We start from the raw sequence: 19,949 nt of genomic DNA on the forward strand, positions 1-19,949 counted from the left end.
AAACTCTTTCTTGTTAGCGAGTAGAACTCTTTCATCAGTACAGCACAGTTTTAGGATAGAAATCTGTGACTCTGTGTTCGCCCAACGACGTTCCGGGTTGATGAACAGGATAGTTGATAGCTCTAAGAAGCATAGGGTTTGCTAGTGTAATATTGAATGTCGTGCTACATTTTAATGGCACGCTTTACCGAGTAAGCAGTCGGTAGGTACCGTTTTTATGTTTGTAACCGTGGAGTTGGCTTTTAGAATTGGAGGTTTATTGAGAAATGTCAGATGTTCCAGCTCCTTCAATGAGACTTAGCTCACAGTCAGTTATTATACCGTAGCCCCAGTTCGCTGTTGTCATTTGGCTGATCAAATGTAGCCTCTTCCTATTCCCAGTAACACGGTGGTGGTGTTCTAGATACTAATGCTATGTAAAGTTGCTGTCATTTGATTTGATTTTAAAAAGCTGCTGGTGTTTACTAGAAATTGGAGTTGGTGTAATACGTGCTATTTCGATCATCTTTTCTGATCTGCGTAATCCACTGCGACTGTGTATTTGTAAATGAAGTCACAGAACTGAGTTAGCGGTGTCCTCCTTTACCTCCTTTTTATGTAGCAGCAGGTGTTCTCTATGCAGTCTACCTGAGACCTGATCTGAGCGTCACTCGGTTGAGCTGGAGTTCTCGTGGCTGAGAGCAAAGCACTATGTCAGGCACTGGCAACCAGTCGTGTCTGACGGGCGCGGAGGACACTCTCTCTCTCTTGGTATGCATCCTGTCCATGCATTACAGGCACCAAGGACTTGATAATGAAATCGAGCTTACCTAGAAAGAAATGTATTATTTATTTAACATCAGCTTTGGTGTTCATGCATTATTTTATTTTAAGACGCACACAATACAATAAAATTTTCCATAATAGAGGGTTAACACTGTTGCACCATCAGGCCGGGATCTTTCTGTTTTCATGTTCTCTCCGGGTACTCCAACTTCCTCCCACAGTCCAAAGAGATTGGTGAATTGGTGAGTCTAAATTGCCCATAGTGTTAGCCCTGCGACAGACTAGCGACCTGTCCAGGGTGTACCCTGCCTCTTGCCCTTGGACAGCTGGGATAGGCTCCAGCCCGCCTCAAGGAGAAGCGGAAAAAGATGCATGGATGGATTTTCCACAGTATGTTGGCAACAAGTGGATAATAAATCCCACAGTGTTCATGATGGGATGTCTCTCCAGCCCTCTTTGAGGCCCACTCCTCCACAGAGGAGGCGTTCAGATTGTGGGCCCCACGCCGTTCTAAATTTAAATGTAGATAATTTGTCCTGAAATGTAGTTGTTATTACGATCTCACCTGGTATTAGTAAGAGTGTTATACTATCACCGTGTCACATGTTAAGTATTGAAAAGAGCTTCTATGGTGTCCGTCGCTTAGAAACTCTAGATTCTCCCTCAGTGGTATTTTATGTCCAACTGTAATGTTACATAACACAGTTAACCAGTTTTTCAAATTAATGCTAATACAAACAAGAATGTGTTACGTATTTTAAAGTTACCCATCCAGTAATTATTGAGATGTTTTCATCTGGACCAAAGTGATGGATGTTAGTATTGACATTCTGGTCCTGGTCAACAGGTGTGTTTGTTTCATGCATGGGAGGAATGGGCAGGTCTTGATCAAGAGGACTATCTGAGTGTCTTGGAATACCTGTTGTGGGTCTTCACACCCCTAGCCATCGTCTTCATTGTGCCTTTCCTCATCGTTATCTTCCTTTACCTCTCTATACTCTTCCTTCATGTCTACAAGGTAAGTAAACAGTCCTTACACTCTCAGTCACACAAATAGAGTTACACAAATAAAAGGACCTTCACTGTTTAGTTATCATCTACAGTTCCCTCATAATGTTTGGGACAAAAACACAATTTTAGCAGCTTTGCTTCTCGACATCTGCGCAGTATTTGTAGGACTGTCTGATTGAAGTGCAAACTTTCAGATTTAAGTAAAGGAGTTCACAGCTATCTTTTTTACATAGTTCCCTATTTTTAGAGGTTCAAAATCAGTAGGACAGTTGACTGGCAAGCAGTTTCATGGACAGGTGAGCCCTGCTCACTTGTTATTTTATAAAAAATAAAAATAAATGAGTTTGTATTTTATAGTTTTATATATGAGGCCTAAGTAGGGATGGGAATTGATAAGAATTTAGCAAATCCAGTTCCATAATCAATTCTCATTGAGACCATCTCTAAGCAGTATATCACAGACATTAAATTCATGCATGGTCAAATGTTTGTGCACCCTGGAGGTGTTTCCCCAGTTTGTTGTGATCAGTGTTGGGGTCATTACTCCAGAAAAGTCATTATTGCACATATTACACACAACACTTTTCTTAAAAGTAATGATTTCTTTGAACTGTTCTTTTTCCAGGTTTGGAAAGATTGTACAGCATACATCTTTCATTACTTTAAAAAATAAAGATTGGATGCACAAATTAGAACTTATTTAGGATTTTCTCTAATCCACTCGGGAAAGTGTTCAACACTACTTTAGATAAATAATGGTCTCTCTATACTCTATGTAATGTCAGGAAGTTGGCAATGAGTCGTTTACTTTAACCTACTTACATCAGACATTTTTGACTATGCTTATTGACATCACACCTTTTTTTTTTAGCCTTTATAGGATAGAGACAGTGTAGATAGATAGGAAAGAGGGGAGAGAGAGGGGGGGGAAGACATGCAGCAAAGGGCCGCTGCTCTCGGGCCATACAGCATATGCTCGCCTGCTCACCCGCTGAGCTAAACCGGTGCCCCGACATCACATTTTTGACAGTCAGGCAGGTTGTTACACTTGTGATATTGCTGTCTCTTCGTTTTTCTTTGTTGCAGAGAGACGTGTTAGACTGAAACTCTACTTACTTTTTTTTCCCCAATTATCTGTAAAACGCACATCGTTTTTGAATGACACTCAGACAGCCAAAACAGGAGACCATGTGGCCAAACACGTCACTCCCAGTCCGACTGGGGAGGGGGAATGTTGGGAAAGCAAGGCTTAGTGAAACATTCAAAGCATTTGTGCCAAAATTGTATCGAAGTTTTGAAACAATCTGAAACCTCTCTCCACAGTGACACCTGCTGGCCAATTTGGCTATCCCCACATCTCAATAGTGCTATTCAGTGAACTGATGCAGAGAAGCCCTGCACAATTTCAAACCCACTTATTATACCAGCCTGTCAATAATTGTGATCAACACAAGTTCTGGAGAAATTGCCCCACAAACATCAAAAGAAACATACTGACACTATTAAAGACAGCAAGCTGTGATGGTAAAGAGCAATGTGCTTCAGAAAAGTTCTTATAACACTCATGAAGCTGTTTCAGCTGCTCACCAGAAATGAATTTATAAAGTAAAGCATCCTGAGAAAAGAATACTGTGTTTATTGTAACACCCACACTGGTTTTCTCAAAGTTTGGAAGTGTTTTGTTGACTTTTAAGCTTTTAGGAGTTGATCTCGTAAGGTTTGTCCTATAAAAACAAAGCTGGCATGCCATTATTTTTTATATTTATTCAAAAAAATTTATTTATATGAAAAGACTGTTAACTAAAAACCTTTGTTACGTTTTTATGGGCTAATTCTGACCAATCGTAACAGTTCCTTTCATGCCCGTGGACTAATACACTTTTAAATCATCTTCTTCTGAGCAACATCTGAACCACAAAGACACTTTCCTTTATTACGTATAGGTACTGTGGATACTGTGTCATGTGACATAGGCATGATGTTTTACTCAGTGAACCTGCATGCCTCCTATTTATGAGATATTTGCACCAGAAGCGTTAGTGGTGACAAAATAGGGAAAACAAAAGAACTTCATGAAAACAATTTGGTGAAATTTGTTAAGAAATAGGTTGCCTGTAATTAATGGATGGGTTTTCTAGCTTTTTACAGTATAAATACTGCTGGTCTGGTCTTAAAAAAAAAAAAAAACTATTTACATCAAATTGGCATCAAATTCTTCCCAACTGGAAGTCTTGAATGGGTTGTCAGTAACTACCCATCCAATCCACACATGCAAATAAATCGAACCATTGATGTCTATAAATTAAGTAATGTGTAATAATGAAAAATGCCACAGGTAAATTTATTTAATACTTTGTATAAAAGTTGATAATGACAACTTCAGGCCACATCCTGTATGGAGAAACTATTTGCATGCATTTTCCCACTATTTCCCAGTCTTGTCTGAGTGTTGTTCAGCAAATCTTAAATGTACTTCAGCATGCTTTTTCTTTACCATAGGGGCGTGGTGAGCATACATACAGGCCATGGTGGTAGAGTGCATTAATCATTGTTTTCTTTGAAACAATAGTACCTGCTGATTCCAGGTTTTTCTGTAGCTCTCCACAAGAGTTCCTTTGCTCATGGACCACTTCAATTAAATTCAGTTTTATTCATATAGCGCCAGATCATAACAACAGTTGCCTCAGTGCACGTTATATCGTAAGGTAAAAGTCCTATAATAATAAAAAAGAAAACATAGAAAACCCCAACAATCATATGACCCCCTATGAGCAAGCACTATGGCAAAGGTGGGAAGAAAAAACTCCCTTTGAACAGGAAGAAACCTCCAGCTCAGGAAGGGAGGCTGTTTGCTGCAACCGGTCAGAGTGAGGGAGGAAGGATAGGACAAAGAAATGCTGTGGAAGAGAGCCAGGGATGAATAATAAACTAATAATTAAATGCAACAACTCTTCTGATAATTCCTATTACTGCCCCGTCTTACACTTTGGATTTTATTGTTTCAGTGATTGGATACTCTACACTGCCAGTCAAACATTTGGACACAGCTTCTCATTTAACGGTTTTTTCTTTATTTTTCTTGACTATTTACATTGTAGATTCTCACTGAAGCATCAAAAGTATGATTGAACACACATGGAATTTTGTTATTAATTATTAATTATTATACAAAAGTGTGAAACAACTCAAAACCCGTTTTATATTTTAGATCCTTCCTAACAGCCGCCCTTTGCTTTGATTCCTGCTTTGCTCACTCTTGGCGTTCTCTCCATGAGCTTCATGAGGTCGTCACCTGAAATGGTTTCCAACAGTCTTGAAGGAGTTCCCAGAGATGCTGAGCACTTGTTGGACCTTTTGCTTTCACTCTGCGCTCCATCTCATCCCAAACCATCTCCACTGGGTTCAGGTCAGGTGACTGTGGAGGCCTCCATCACTCTCCTTCTTGGTCAAACAGCCCTCACACAGCCTGGAGGTGTGTTTGGGGTCATTGTCCTGTTGAACAATAAATGATGAGATAGCATGTTGCTGCAGGATGCTGTGGTAGCCATGCTGGGTCAGTGTGCCTTCAGTTTTGAATAAATCTCCAACAGTGTCACCAGCAAAGCCCCCCCACACCAGCAAACCATCAACTCCATGCTTCACAGTGGGAACCGTGCATGTAGAGACCATCCATACACACCAAAGGTCTCAGATTTGGACTCATCAGACCAAAGCAAAGATTTCCTCTGGTCTAATGTCCACTCCTTGTGTTTCTTGGCCCAAACAAATCTCTTCCTGTTGCTTTTCCTTAGTCGTGGTTTCTCTGCAGCTATTTGACCATAAAGGCCTGATTCACACAGTCTGCTCTGAACATGTAGAGATGTGTCTGCTACTGGAGCTCTGTGTGACATCTATCTGGGCTCTAATCTGAGCTGCTGTTAACATTTGTATTTCTGAGGCTGGTGACTCGGATGAATGTGTCCTCAGCAGCAGAGGGGACTCCTGGTCTTCCTTTCCTGGGGCGTCCTCATGTGAGACAGTTTCATCGTAGTCTTGATGGTTTTTCCGACTGCACTTGGGGACACATTCAAAGTTTTAGCAGTTTTCTGGACTGACTGACCTTCAGTTCTTAAAGTAATGATGGGCTGTTGTTTCTCTTTACTTAGCTGATTGGTTCTTGCCATAATATGAACTTTAACAGTTGTCAAACATGGCTGTCAGCTGTGCACCAACCTGACTGCTGCACAACACAACTGATGGTCCCAACACCATTAAGAAGGCAAGAAACTCCACCAATGAACCCTGACAGGCACAGCTGTGAGGTGAAACCATCTCAGGTGACGACATCATGAAGCTCACTGAGAGAAGGCCGAGGGTTTGCAGCTCTGTCAACAAAACAAAGGGCGGCTACTTACAGGAATCTAACATATAAAACATAAACATATAGAGTTATTTACAATTTTCTTCTTTGCTACATAATTCCATATATGTTGCTTCATATATGGAATGGCGGTGGTATATATGCACAATGTAGAAAGTAGTAAAAATATAGAAGAAACTATTAAATAAGAAGGTGTGTCCAAACTTTTGACTGGTCGTGTGTGCTGGCTTTTACAATCCACAGCAGAAATAATAAGGAGAGATTGGGTGTTGTTTTTATTTCTACATGTGAATGTAAGGAATGGAAGCAACAGCATCACAAACCCAGCCCAAACGATTGGCTCATAAATAATGGGACTCTATTGAAACAGAGGTGAACCGCACCAAAGTCTCATTTAGTCACGGTCACATGACCTGGGTGTTTGGAGCAGTGTTTCTAAACATCTGCACTTCAGTAGCTCGGCACAGTATCGAAACTTCGATATCGAACATCCTGTCAGTGGGGAGGCATCAGAGACTGTGGATAAAGCACAAACCGATTACTAGTGCTGGGCGATATGGAAAAAATATTTATCACGATATGAATTATTTTATATCACGATAACGATATATATCACGATATACCACCTGACCTGTGGTCATCTGGAAAGTATGCAGTCTGTGAACAGCGAGTGGAGAGGGTGCAGTCTTTGTTTTGAGTTACCGTAAAGCATGTCGTAAATCCGGGTGCACGTAAAGCAGCACCATGTCACAAAACCACAAGACGGAGTTTCTTTGCAAAAAATATCATTTTTTTATACTTTATTTTCTCTTGCATAAAGTTAAGAGTATGTATAGTGAGAAGACAACATTAATATATTTGCACAGGCTATTTAACCCTTTAAGACCTACCATAGAACCAAGTCCGCCAGAGTTTATCTTTACATTTTACATGCTGTAGTGCCATTTGTGGGAGCATTTCAAGTTGCTATACATCAATACAACCGTTATATCCCAAATTTTAATAATATGTATGCATTAAGTCCATAGTAACTACATAAATTGCAAAAAAGTGCAATAAACTACAAAAAAATTGAAAATCTTTTTTTTTTTTACATATATTTCTAGTTAGAGAAATTTAAGAGGCTTATCCCTCAAAACTGTAAATACAAAAAAAGTTGCACAAAATAGTTTCCAACCACGAGAAATTTATTTTGAGTGTCTTCATAGTTTTATGTTTGAGATACACTAATTTTTATATACTACAGGAAAAATGAAAATAAATAAATGCAAATTTGCAAAAACACAGCATGTGCATCAAAATAAACTATTTCCAACAGTGTAATCTGACTTCTAAGCATCCCAGAAACGGTACAGAAAAGCATAAACTCAAACACGACTTTTAAAAAACCAACATAGACTTTGAAGCTAAAAAACTACATTTTCCGCGAAGATGACGTCACTTCCGGTTTCGGACGGGTAATGGCGGACATGCGATAGTCCCTGACTTATATTCCAACGTAGGAAGTGTTATGAACAGCTGATCGGATCGGCAAAGCGTGTTTCTAGAATATTGTTTTTGTTGCTGGAAGTCTGGAATATTATGTTTTTGTTGCTGGAAGTGCTTTTTATGCAATTTTTGCATATGTGGAAGGAAACCGTGACCTAGGACAAGCTAATGGAATAAGATGTAAGTACAACTCCTCCGGTTTCATATGCAAAAAAAATTATTGCGCTACCTCACGTGGTTCCAGTTCTACAGGGATTTAAAAATAGTTAGGCAAAATGGAGTGTGCCTGCTCCGACCAGTTGTAAAGGGTTAATGATATATTTTATATAATAATTTATAAAATTAGGGTTAGAAACGATAGAAACGATAGAAGACAAATGGCATGATAGACGCTTTTCTATCGTCCACACGATATATATCGTCATATCGCCCAGCACTACCGATTACCCCACGAAATATCATTATCTAAAAGTTTTGATTTAATCGGGCTACTCACATAAGCAGATAAGCACGTTTGATAATGAAGATTTCAACCACATCTGTTGCTCTTTCACATCATTGCTTTGTAGCGTCACCTTTGCTCTGTGGCTGATTTCATTTTGTATTTTCTCATTTTTGAGATATTTAAGTCCCAACAAGCCCGCGTTCCAAGATGCTGCAAAGTTTCAGCTTGTGGCCTTCGTCAAGGTCAAGATAACAGCCGCAAAACAAAATATGTCATTAAAGTAATAGTTGTTCTTTACACTACTTACAACTGTTGCTTTAATGTCTTCAGATCTTATTCATGCATGTTGGAAGTAGGTGAAGCTCAAATGTGTTTCACTGTATTTTCACGATGTCTCATTTTTTTATAACATTAATTTCAGTCGTTGGGAACAAACACTGCATTAGTGGCAAAGAGTTTATGATGCTTTTTGTGTGTTTGTGGTAAAGTTGATGAACAGGTCAGCTGATTTCATGTGCTCTAGTATTTCATAGAGTGGTATCATTTAGGACATGCTGGAGTGTTTTTGTCAAGCAAATGTCTTGTGCAGATGAGGTCATTTTAGGCAACCTATTTGTTGATTCATAAATGTCAAGCATTTATATAATTATATAAATTTGTGTCTTTATTTGTAGATAATTTCATTACATTGTAGGTAATGTTCACTTATGTTGTAAAAAGTGAATATTGATGATCTCCTGAAAGCGTGACCAGGTGTTAAAGTTCTGCTTACGGATTCTTCTACCAGAGGAAGAATCAGCTGAAAGAAGCTTACTGTAACAACCTGTGGGACGGAGCCAGGAAGACCTTAGCTACTCTGTGGGACGGACATGGAGCCATCTGGCATGGTAGGACACCAAGGTCCTTCATTTACGTTGACACAATGCTCTACTTCCACTGCTATAAGTAATAGCCTCCATTTGGTTAAAGCCAGCACTATACATGTGTGTATAAGTTCTTAGTCATCTAAATCATGGTAGTCCTGAGTGCTCGAAAAGTTTGTTTGGTTTGTGAAGGAATGTCACCCCTCATCCAACAGGCTAGTTCAATTCTAACAGCTGATGGAGAGCTTTGTGTAGCCTCTCGTGGACTTGACATCAAACTGCAGGTTTAGCTTTCTGTCCTCGTGAATGCCGAGAACAAAACACCCAAACACAAGCTAAACAATGTAGTGTATGCTCTGCAGTCCAGTGAGGAGTGTGTAGAAGCGAGAGCAAACAACCACTCTGCAAATGTTCAGCCATCTTAACAGGACAAGGCATAGCTGTACACATACAGTCTGTTCAGATTACCAGTGTTTGAATTTTGGAATATAGACACACCAGTTGACTCACCATCGCTGTGAGACCCTGTGAACAACCATTGTTGAGGCCACATGGTGGCTTTGCAGATGATGCAGTCTTGAGATCCCTTTCTGGATGAGTCCTGTCCACACCTTGGCTCATATGACCTCAATAACTCACATGATAGCAGGGTGGGGCATAATAGACCACACCCACTATTAATCACACGCAATGACTCGTGTGATTAATAGTGGGTCACCAACCCTCAGGTTAATACCTGAGACTCTCCATCAGTTGTTTTCGAGCTGAAGAATCGCCTTGCAGTGGTGAAACCTCTCCACCAACCAAAAAGTCTTTTTTTTCCAAACTCTGAAGATGACAGTAAAGTACTTACCAAGTGTTTAATGCAGCGCCATCTATGCATAATTTATTTATCCCTAATGTTATCTGGCCTGTGTACTAGGGTATGAGATTCATGGTATGGAAAAGATTCCTGATGAAGGACCAGCTCTGATCGTGTACTATCACGGAGCCATTCCAGTCGACTACTACTACTTCCTCGCTCACGTTATCATTCAGAAGGGACGGACCTGCCACTCCGTAGCCGACCATTTCCTCTTTAAGATCCCAGGTACTGTACACAGGACTGTTTGACCCATGTGCAAACATTAACACGGAGCACACGCTAAACACTTTACCAGAATTACTGTGTAATCATTACATTTACTTTTTAGCTGAAAAAAACAAACAAAAAACCCAAATCATATAATTTTCTTAATAGAAAATTTTCATTCAACATACAAAGAAAGAAATTATGTTAGCTATCACCAGAATCTTTGCAGATCGAGAAGAAGAAGAAATTATGGAGTCACTTGAGATAAAATATGTGTTCTTGATCAAAATTTCCAACCGAGGTCTGAAGCTGGAGAAGATACCGGTGTTACGTAAATAACAACCTGTACTAAAGAAGTCAACACCGAGCAAATGATTATTAATCAGTCGCCCTTACATTACATGCATTGAAGGTGTGTTGGCCCACACAGAACCACAGGTGGAAATGTGATGTTTGCATCGCTGGACTAGGCGGTCCTTTGTGATTGGCTGATGTACAACACAGGAGCTCCACAGACAGAGACTGCTATCTTCATTGCTGTTTGCCTTTTATACCTCAGACTTTCAGTACTCTGGGTCATGCTAGCTACAAAAATACTGTGACATTTGTATTTTTATCTAACATTCACACTCAGTGGATGCACTGGGGATACTTTGAAACATTGGTGATTACCTGTGACCGTCTGTTCCTTACTCTGTCGTCCTGTCTCATTACTATAGGTTTCAAATTGCTCTTGGAGGTGTTCAGTGTGATCCATGGTCCTCAGGAGGAGTGTGTTCGGGCTCTGAAGAACGGTCACCTGTTGGCGATTTCTCCGGGAGGAGTACGGGAAGCTCTGTTTAGTGATGAGACCTACCCTCTCCTTTGGGGCGAACGGAAAGGCTTTGCCCAGGTCGCCATTGATTCTCAAGTGGTGCGTTGTTTCAGTTTAATTTAGTCACATTTCAGTACAGAGCGGGTAATGTTTGAAATGGTTTTGAACCATCAACAGGCCACAGCAGTACAGTTCCTGCCCTATTTGATACAAGTGAAACTAAACTTACAAAATTTGACTGTCACATTATTTTAATACTTTATCTCTGACCATAGCTAGAGAAAAATCACAGACAAACAAAACAAACAAACTGGAAGCTGAAGGCTCTGCTTCCCGTGCTGCTTTTAAATACTTTAGGAACTACAAGTAAACCAACAGTCTGAGAGTGAAGTGCTCTAATGGGGTGATACGGTACTATGAGGTCATTAAGATGAGGTGGGGGCTGATTATTTAAGACCTTGTGAGGAGAGGGATTTTAAACTCGATTCTGATTTAACAGGGAGCCAATAAAGAGAAGCCAGTATGGACAGAATATGCTTTTATCGACTCCCTGTCAGTACTCGGGCTGAACCCTGTCTGTGCTGTCTTTTAGATAGATATGACTGAAACCACTGCAGCACAGTACCTGTAATACCTACAGCACTGTTCTCTGTCATGAAATATCATGGTCACCAGTGTTGAACGCTGCACTGAGGTCTAGCAGGACAAGCACAGAGATGAGTCCACTGTCAGAGGCCATAAGAAGATCATTTGTAACCTTCACTAAAGCTGTTTCTGTGCTGTGATGAGCTCTGAAACCTGACTGAAACTCTTCAGATACGGACTGCTCAGGACGTGTTTGAGCAGTCTTGTAGGAGTGGGGTCGAAAACACACGTCGATGGCTTGAAGGAAGTCATTATAGAAGTTAGCTCAGGTCAGAATCAGAATAAATAAGTATCAGTGGTATTGAAAGTTGCTGTATTTAATGTTACATCTGTGAGATGGTTGTGATTAAGTTTTTCTCTAATGGTTAAATTTAATTTGTGAAGACGTTCATGAAGTCATTGCTCGTTATCATTAGAGGAATGCTTTAAGCTCAGACAGCCTGGCTACAGTGAGGGAGAAACCAAGGCTTGTTTTAATTTCTTCAATCAGTGATGAATAAGAAGGTGCAGCTTAACGGAGGGCTTTTTTATAAAGTCTTTCCCAGGCTAAATAAAGATCCTCTTATAATGATTTATGTATGCGTCCCCCCCCAGACAAGTTTATAGTGAAACTTGTTGAAACAAATTATATATATTATGTGTAGCAGCCATTACATGTAGATGTACACTCTTGTTTGCAAATACATGCGTGCATATCTGTGAACTGTTCATCATACAGCTAACAGTGGCTGTAACGGATTGTTTTTTTCTGTTTTTCTTCAATAAATATGTAGCTTAAAAAGAAAAAGATATTTCTATTATTAATGTGTTTGGTGTTTATGAACAGCCATTTTTGGCATCTCAATATAACTATATATAAATTCTAATAAAATATTTTAAATTTATAACATTTAATGATAATAATTCTGTGATAGAAGTACCTTCTCTCTAATCATCTCTTTGTGTTGCACTCTCTGTTTTTCAGCCAGTAATTCCAATGTTTACTCAGAATGTGCGAGAAGGCTTCAGATCTCTGGGAACACTCAGTAAGTTTTGAAAAAATGTCAAATTTAGCCGTGACACTTACAGTATTACTCCAGGAAAACTCGTGTTTCGGATCGCCTCAGGAGTGTTTCAGAGACGTAGCGTCTGGTCTTCCTGATCCTGACTGGGTTTCCTCTGGTTTCCTCCCACAGTCCAAAGACTGTGGTTAGGTTCAGTTATTGGTAATTATAAATTGGATGACAATGAGATGAAATAGTTAGTGTTAGAGATGGACCGATCCGATATTACGTATCGGTATCGTCCGATACTGACCTAAATTACTGGATCGGATATCGGCGAGAAATAAAAAATGTAATCCGATCCATTAAATATCAAAAAACACCTCACAAAACTTGCGACATGGTGTAACTCGGCTCATAACCGTAGCACGTTGGAGCAGTGTGCATCACGTGATAGAGCGGCTGGTATTTGTAGCCTCGCTACCAAACCAGCATTTCATCTCCGAGGAAGTTATCCCAGAGAGAAGTAAAGCAAGTGTGTAAGTTCATCTCTGAATGTTCGTAAAGCGTTCCCACGTTAAGCTTAACAACCGATATATTTAGCGACTGCCTCTTTCTCTCCCTCCCTCTCCTGCCGCTACTTCATGAAACTGCTTAATGATCAGCTGATCGGTTTTTCTGTTGCGAGTCCGTCTCTCTTCTTTGTTTTTGGCCCACTTTGCACCAGAAAGAGGAAACCAGCGGCTGAACAACAGCAGCACGTTTAACCTTGATAAGCTGTTGTTAGAATTTATTCAATATTACTTTCTACACCAGGATCCTTTTCTACGCAGCTGACGGCTGGTAACTGTGCAGGGGCGGATCTAGCAAAGTTTAGCCAGTGGGGCCGATAGGGCATGAACAGGGAAAAGGGGGCACAAAGACATACTTTTCTTTCTTATTCTCATTTAAAATGTCTAGCTTTTAATAAATAATTATCTGAATCTTACACCCAAAGTTTTAATCTGATGTAAAATGTATAGAAGTCCATTACTGTATATAGTAACTGTTAAGTCTAATATACCCTAGTAAGCTATAGTACTGTGCAGTCTGCAATTCTGTTGAAGAAAGATGTTGAATCTATTTAATTATTCTTGAAAAATAATTTAATTCTGTGCATTTTTTTCACCCTGCATCAAATAAAAGTTGATTACATCGATTAAGCATCATGAGGTGGAGGGTGGGGGGTGGTTCCCTATTTTTTTTTGCTGGGAGTTTGCAACCCTATTAGTTAGTTTGCTTAATATTTCTGCTAAGTACTCTTTAAAATACCAGAATAGGGAGGATGAAGCAGGTTTAAGTTTATTAGATTGGTCAGTGTTGCTGAACTATGAAATATTTTGGGTGCTGTGTATTTTTTACATACAGGTATAACAGAATTGCTTTAGTGTTGTTGTTTATTTAAACTTGAGTATAAACTTATACAAAATGCAGCAATATATTAAAAAACAGTTTTATTGATTAAAAAACACACTATATCGGATTCATATCGGTATCGGCAGATATCCAAATTTATGATATCGGTATCGGACATTAAAAAGTGGTATCATGCCATCTCTAGTTAGTGTACAGACTAAAGCACTGTATCATCAAATGTGCCCTGAGTGCTGTGGGTGGATGTGATTTGCTGTGGCAGCCAGATTGGAACTGGGATGTGAGCCAGTCTGTTCCCGGGGTTAGGGACACATGTTCCAGGGAACACAGCACATATTTGCAACTTATCATTGAAAAAGACTAAAAGACCGTCATTTATCGTAGTTTTTGTATTGCTGCTGTGTTCTGTTGTAGAATGCAGGTATGGGGAATTGAATCAAAATAAAATGAAGTGTGAATGTTTGTTGTAATGAAGCGTCTGACCCGAGTTATACCCTTCATTAAACCTAGAACAACACTGTGGAGCTCACCGGGGCTTGATCACAATAATGATACTGTACTGTATAATAATGTATTTTCATACATTTTATTTCTATAACACATCTCCAAGCACTGCTGTCTGAGCTCATATCTAACATGCTCTTTCTCTGATGTGTCTATCCAGGATTTTTCCGCTGGGTCTATGAGAGATTTCGTCTCCCTATAGCTCCTGTTTATGGTGGATTTCCTGTGAAGTTTCGAACCTTCCTTGGGGATCCCATCCCATATGACCCCAGCATAAATGCTGCTGAACTAGCACAGAAAGTGAGTAAGCTTTTGCTTTCTTTCATTCTAACAGCATTGCAGTGCTTTGGTTTGCACATCAAGGTTCTGGGCCTTATCAGAACCTTACTGTGTGGACTTTCCATTTCTTCCTGTGTGATCTACTCTGGGTACTCGGTTGGTGATTCAAAGTTGGATGTAGGTATGGATGTGGCACCAGTGTACCAAACACTGAGGCCAGTAGCAGCTCCTGGTCCAGGTTCTTCCTCCTCAGGACACGGAGGAAGTGCAGCTGCTGCTGGGCGCAGATGTGGGTGCTCAGAAACCTGAAGGTAGAGACAGAGTCCACCTGTTCAACAATTATAATGAGAGGGGAGTGGACCTGTCTGTGTCTCCTGAAGCCAATAATGAGTTCTCAAACAGACGGAGAGGATAATACATATACGTAATACAAGAATAATACCATTGATAAGAAGAAGACCATTTTAAGAACTGAAAGCAGCTCTATTTAAGCTCACAGTAAGTAAATAAACGTAGCAGTGGTCCAATAATTTTCAAATGAAAAAGAATAATCACAAAAACTATACATCTGTAATGATGACTTCAGTCCATTTCAATCTGCTGTCATCTTCTGTTCAAGCTGCAGGCAACAATCAGCCGTCCAGCCCTGAGCATAAAATGCTGCATCAGCTCAAGAATATATACAGACATTCATTGTAAAATAACAGCATATTTTGTAATAATGTACAGCTGACGAAACCTTACATACGTGTGGATGATCATGTGGGGTCAAACCAGCGGTACAGATCAGTGCTTGTAGATCATATCGTACACATTTGCGACCCTTTTCTGTCATATTTCTCTCCATACCAAAGCAGCAGGTCCGCAGCTCCGAGCTGTACAGAGACCTCTGGATAATGCTTAGTGTTCCCAGTTTGGCTTGTAGCTGCTAACTAACTCTGGGTCAACTTATAGCCAAGCGGAGAAATGGAGACAGGCGTGGGAAGATTGCACCAGCACATTTTCTCATATTCAACTGTCATCGTCTCTATCCGAGTTTGAACTTCCTATAATAATTCAAATATCTTCAGTTGTTAGTAAGTTAAAGTTATCATCGTGTAAACTTGATCTACTGCCCACTAATCTTGTTAATCTTTCACTCCCCTGTCTTGGCTCGTTGATCGTCTTTAAATAACACAGTTAGTCTACGTCAGCAGCAGGTTTCACAATATGAAAAAACATAATGTCACACGTACAGACACAATGTCTGCTTGAAATACACGAGGACGTACATGTAAGCTTTACATTCAGTGAGCAGTCCTTACCTTTAAATCTAACCTCTCCTCTTCCTCTCCTGTCCCGTCTTTCTCATCTTTCTCCATCTCTGAGTGAAGTTATGTCTCGTTCTTTTCTCTCCCTGTGAAATCCAGCATCTGAACCTTGACTGGATAGATGTCAAAACACCGCAGCCACAACTTCTGAAAAACCTGTGGCTGTTCCAGTGTTGTTCCAAAAAAAGAAATAAATGAAATAAAAGAAAAACACCGGCCCACTTTAGCTCCTGACAATACACACACGTCTCTTTTTATGCAACATTATGTCATTAATAAATGATCAGTACTGCCATTCTTGAGTTACTGTTCAGGCTCAAATCGCTTTGATGTTTGGAGGCTCGCAGTGACATAAAAAAATAACTCCCCTCAAATCTGTCAAACCAAAAGTAATGAGCTGGTTTTGAAAATGTAAGAAGAAAAAAGTACAAATATCTTTTTAAAAATGTAGGGAGTAAAAGTAAAAAGTAGTCAGAAGAATAAATACTCTGAGGAGCAGAGAGAGCCGGTCAGATAGTCCTTGATGAGGCAGGGGTGTCGCTTTGTAGGCCTGCTTAATGTCACTGTTGACATAGTCCAGTGTCCTTTCCCCCCCGGTAGGATACTTAACAGTGTCCTTTCCCCCCCGGTAAGATACTTAACAGTGTCCTTTCCCCCCCTGGTAGGATACTTAACAGTGTCCTTTCCACCCCGGTAGGATACTTAACAGTGTCCTTTCCACCCCGGTAGGATACTTAACAGTGTCCTTTCCACCCCTGGTAGGATACTTAACAGTGTCCTTTCCACCCCTGGTAGGATACTTAACAGTGTCCTTTCCACCCCTGGTAGGATACTTAACAGTGTCCTTGCCCCCCCGGTAGGATACTTAACAGTGTCCTTTCCCCCCCGGTAGGATACTTAACAGTGTCCTTTCCACCCCTGGTAGGATACTTAACAGTGTCCTTGCCCCCCCGGTAGGATACTTAACAGTGTCCTTTCCCCCCTGGTAGGATACTTAACAGTGTCCTTTCCACCCCCGGTAGGATACTTAACAGTGTCCTTTCCACCCCCGGTAGGATACTTAACAGTGTCCTTTCCACCCCTGGTAGGATACTTAACAGTGTCCTTTCCACCCCTGGTAGGATACTTAACAGTGTCCTTTCCCCCCCGGTAGGATACTTAACAGTGTCCTTTCCACCCCTGGTAGGATACTTAACAGTGTCCTTGCCCCCCCGGTAGGATACTTAACAGTGTCCTTTCCCCCCCGGTAGGATACTTAACAGTGTCCTTTCCACCCCCGGTAGGATACTTAACAGTGTCCTTTCCACCCCTGGTAGGATACTTAACAGTGTCCTTTCCCCCCCGGTAGGATACTTAACAGTGTCCTTTCCACCCCTGGTAGGATACTTAACAGTGTCCTTTCCCCCCCAGTAGGATACTTAACAGTGTCCTTGAGTGTAAAAAACTCGTTGGTTACAACTTAATAACTGATTAAACTAGTGGAGGATGTTTTGCTTTTCCACCAAACGTTAATCTTTGAACAATGCAAAAAAATCTATGTTTGTGTTTTTTACTCTGAAGGTGCAGCAAGCAGTCCAGTCTCTGATAGACACACATCAGCAAATCCCAGGGAGCATCCTGAGAGCCTTGTTGGAGAGATTCCACACCAAATACAAAGCCCACTAACATCAGTGACACTACAACAGAGACAAACTGTCCAGTATGTGACCAAACCCACGCATCAGATGGCTGCAGTCTGCACAGGTTTGGTGCTGATGTGCATCTGAAGTCCTCGATGTTTTTATTGCACAGCTCTGATATGTATTTTTGTTTACATAGACTCCCTTTTATATATATTCATATTCAAGATGAATCTGTTGAAATTAAGACTTTATAAGATGCAGTCAGGTTTCATAATAATATCCCTCAAAGGACGGAAAGAAAAGCAAATATTTATTTGAATTTAGACACATTATTGTGACCTTAGATGTAATTTTTGTGTGTGTGTGGGATAAAGGCAAATGTGTTTATTTAAAAGTGCATTAACATCAACAAGTGATTCATAATGATTTTTAATAAATAAATGTGTTTTGTTGTCGATGCCTTTTGAGTTGATCAGTGATTAGTTTAGACCAATCAATCAATATTTCTTATAGAAAAGGTATGGGGTGGGTGCTTTATGATGACAAGAAAAAGCTGAACATTAATGTTTCACTACAAGTCCACATGCACACGTCCACCAACCATTGAAGTACTGTATCGTTCTCAAACACTCAGGTACTGCAGTTTATGAACCTGACTTTGAAGGATGTCCTGTAACGTATAGAAATGGAAAGAATCCACAGTAACATGCAGTTCTTTGAGGAAAGCTGTTTTGTTTTTTATGTTTCAGCACAGCTGAACACTACTAGCTACAGGCGAGTATGGATATACAAAGAAAGGACGCAAGGAAAGAGTTCTTAGTTTCTTACTAAGGCTGGTACAGTATTTTCTTTGTATTATTATTATTATTATTCAATTTTAAATAGAAGAGTTAAAAAAAACAAAGCCCTAATGATTTAATTCCCCCAAAAACGTTAATGGGAAAATAGGTCTTGGTGTTGGACGACCTCACAGGAAATGACAAATCGGGGATCCATGTGGAGGGGGCGAACGCCCGATGTCCAGGCCTGGATTTATGGGGCCTAACAAATGACTGTGGATTTTTATGTTGCTCATTTTTGTCTTCATACACAAGAGCAAGAAGCTTTTTCTGAAACTGGAGATCAATGGTGACTAGCTGATTTTCACTGTTTAGTATTCGGACAACAAATATGTTATCTGGGACTTGTGATTGGGCAAAAGTAGAAATTTGAATTCTGACTCCCGGAATGTGAAACTGCTTCCCAAAGATAGAGTAAGAAAGGTGTTGGACTGGAAAAACTGTGCTAAAGTTCCAAAGCAATGACTGATCATTAGAAAACAAAGTACAGTGTTTAAAGATGATGATGTTGAACATGACTGTGTTTGATTGTTGATGTAAAAAATCCAACATTGCTAAAAACAGCCTCTTCTAACTATTGATCATATCAGTGTGCACACTGCATGTCAGTTTGGTGATATCACTTTTACCCCTGGGTCTTAGGTGCTTTGTAGTGTTATTAACTAATCATTTGTAATGTAAAGTCAAATTTGGTTGTGGTTTGGAGATACAGTTACAGTTTGTGTGTAATTGCTGTATTTTTCAATATCTAAACATGTGAATATTTTGATTCAGCACATCTTTTGTCACACTGGTGTCACGGTGTCACTGCCAGCTCAGAGACATGTCTCACTGGAGCATTAATGTCTGCACACTGGTTGCCTTTTTCCATACTGATGTCACTAGTGTTGAGATCTAACATGTATTTTTAAATTATGACAGTGTAAAGTATGTGTTAAACTTTTAAATACTGAGAGCTACTCCAGCCTGTTAATAAATGTCTTTACTGAGATGTTTCTTTGTTTGTTATTTTAGGAATGGGCTCAGAGTAGTTCATAGCACAGAAAGAGTCAGACGATGGATTTAGGTTTTTTTATTACAAGATCAATAAAGAAGTAAATTACTATGAAACTAGTTGTGTTGCTCTACAGTGAGTGGCCCAACACGTAAAAGACGGGAAAAGCACTGCATGCATCAGCACGGCGATCTGTAACTTAAAACAAGGCATGAGCATAATGAACTGCTTACCTCAGAAGGAATATCCCTCCTACTTTACTTCCAGCTTTTAGTTGCCTGTTAGGTTAGGGTCCTACAAAAAGGTCCACAGCATAATCTGTGCAGGAGCAGCAGCAACAGTTCCAGATGGGATCATCCAGTCCACACAGGTTTCCCTCGGGAATGAGACAAAGCTTTCTCCTAAAGGGTAAACACGACTTTTAGCATCGCAAGCAAAACATTTTTCTGTGGCACACCTCTCCAACAGAGGGCTTTGAAACCCACATCAGTCACTGCTCACACCAGGAATCCCCCACCCCCACATCCAAGTTCATAAAACAA

At 40.1% G+C, this 19,949-nt stretch overlaps 1 protein-coding gene across 6 annotated transcripts; it reads left to right on the forward strand.

The window, feature by feature from the left end:
• The first annotated feature begins 29 nt into the window (after positions 1–29).
• tmem68 (transmembrane protein 68) lies at positions 30–19,395 on the forward strand. 6 transcript variants are annotated; one of them, XR_010573321.1, is made up of 11 exons: positions 30–202; positions 602–750; positions 1,613–1,783; positions 8,857–8,956; positions 9,855–10,022; positions 10,724–10,917; positions 12,428–12,488; positions 14,524–14,663; positions 17,513–17,695; positions 18,324–18,406; positions 18,523–19,395. XR_010573321.1 is itself a non-coding variant. In XM_063461670.1 (9 exons), the coding sequence occupies exons 2-9, from the start codon at positions 691–693 to the stop codon at positions 17,615–17,617; spliced, it is 999 nt and encodes a 332-aa protein (XP_063317740.1). In that variant the 5' UTR covers positions 30–202; positions 602–690; the 3' UTR covers positions 17,618–19,395. The 6 variants fall into 6 exon arrangements, 2 of the variants coding, with proteins under 2 accessions (XP_063317740.1, XP_063317741.1); XR_010091477.1 differs by having other exon boundaries at positions 17,513–18,410; XR_010573320.1 differs by having other exon boundaries at positions 17,513–18,406.
• The last annotated feature ends 554 nt before the right edge of the window (positions 19,396–19,949 follow it).

This window comes from Pelmatolapia mariae, linkage group LG18, assembly GCF_036321145.2.
Source record: "Pelmatolapia mariae isolate MD_Pm_ZW linkage group LG18, Pm_UMD_F_2, whole genome shotgun sequence".
Classification (NCBI taxonomy): Eukaryota; Metazoa; Chordata; class Actinopteri; order Cichliformes; family Cichlidae; genus Pelmatolapia; species Pelmatolapia mariae.

Bases quoted from the DNA above. Each gene is read 5' to 3' on its own strand.
- tmem68 (XM_063461670.1), top strand. From the start codon at position 691: ATGTCAGGCACTGGCAACCAGTCGTGTCTGACGGGCGCGGAGGACACT. The intron at 10,918-12,427 runs GTGCGTTGTTTC...TCTGTTTTTCAG, and splicing joins TCGCCATTGATTCTCAAGTG to CCAGTAATTCCAATGTTTAC. The intron at 12,489-14,523 runs GTAAGTTTTGAA...GTGTCTATCCAG, and splicing joins CAGATCTCTGGGAACACTCA to GATTTTTCCGCTGGGTCTAT.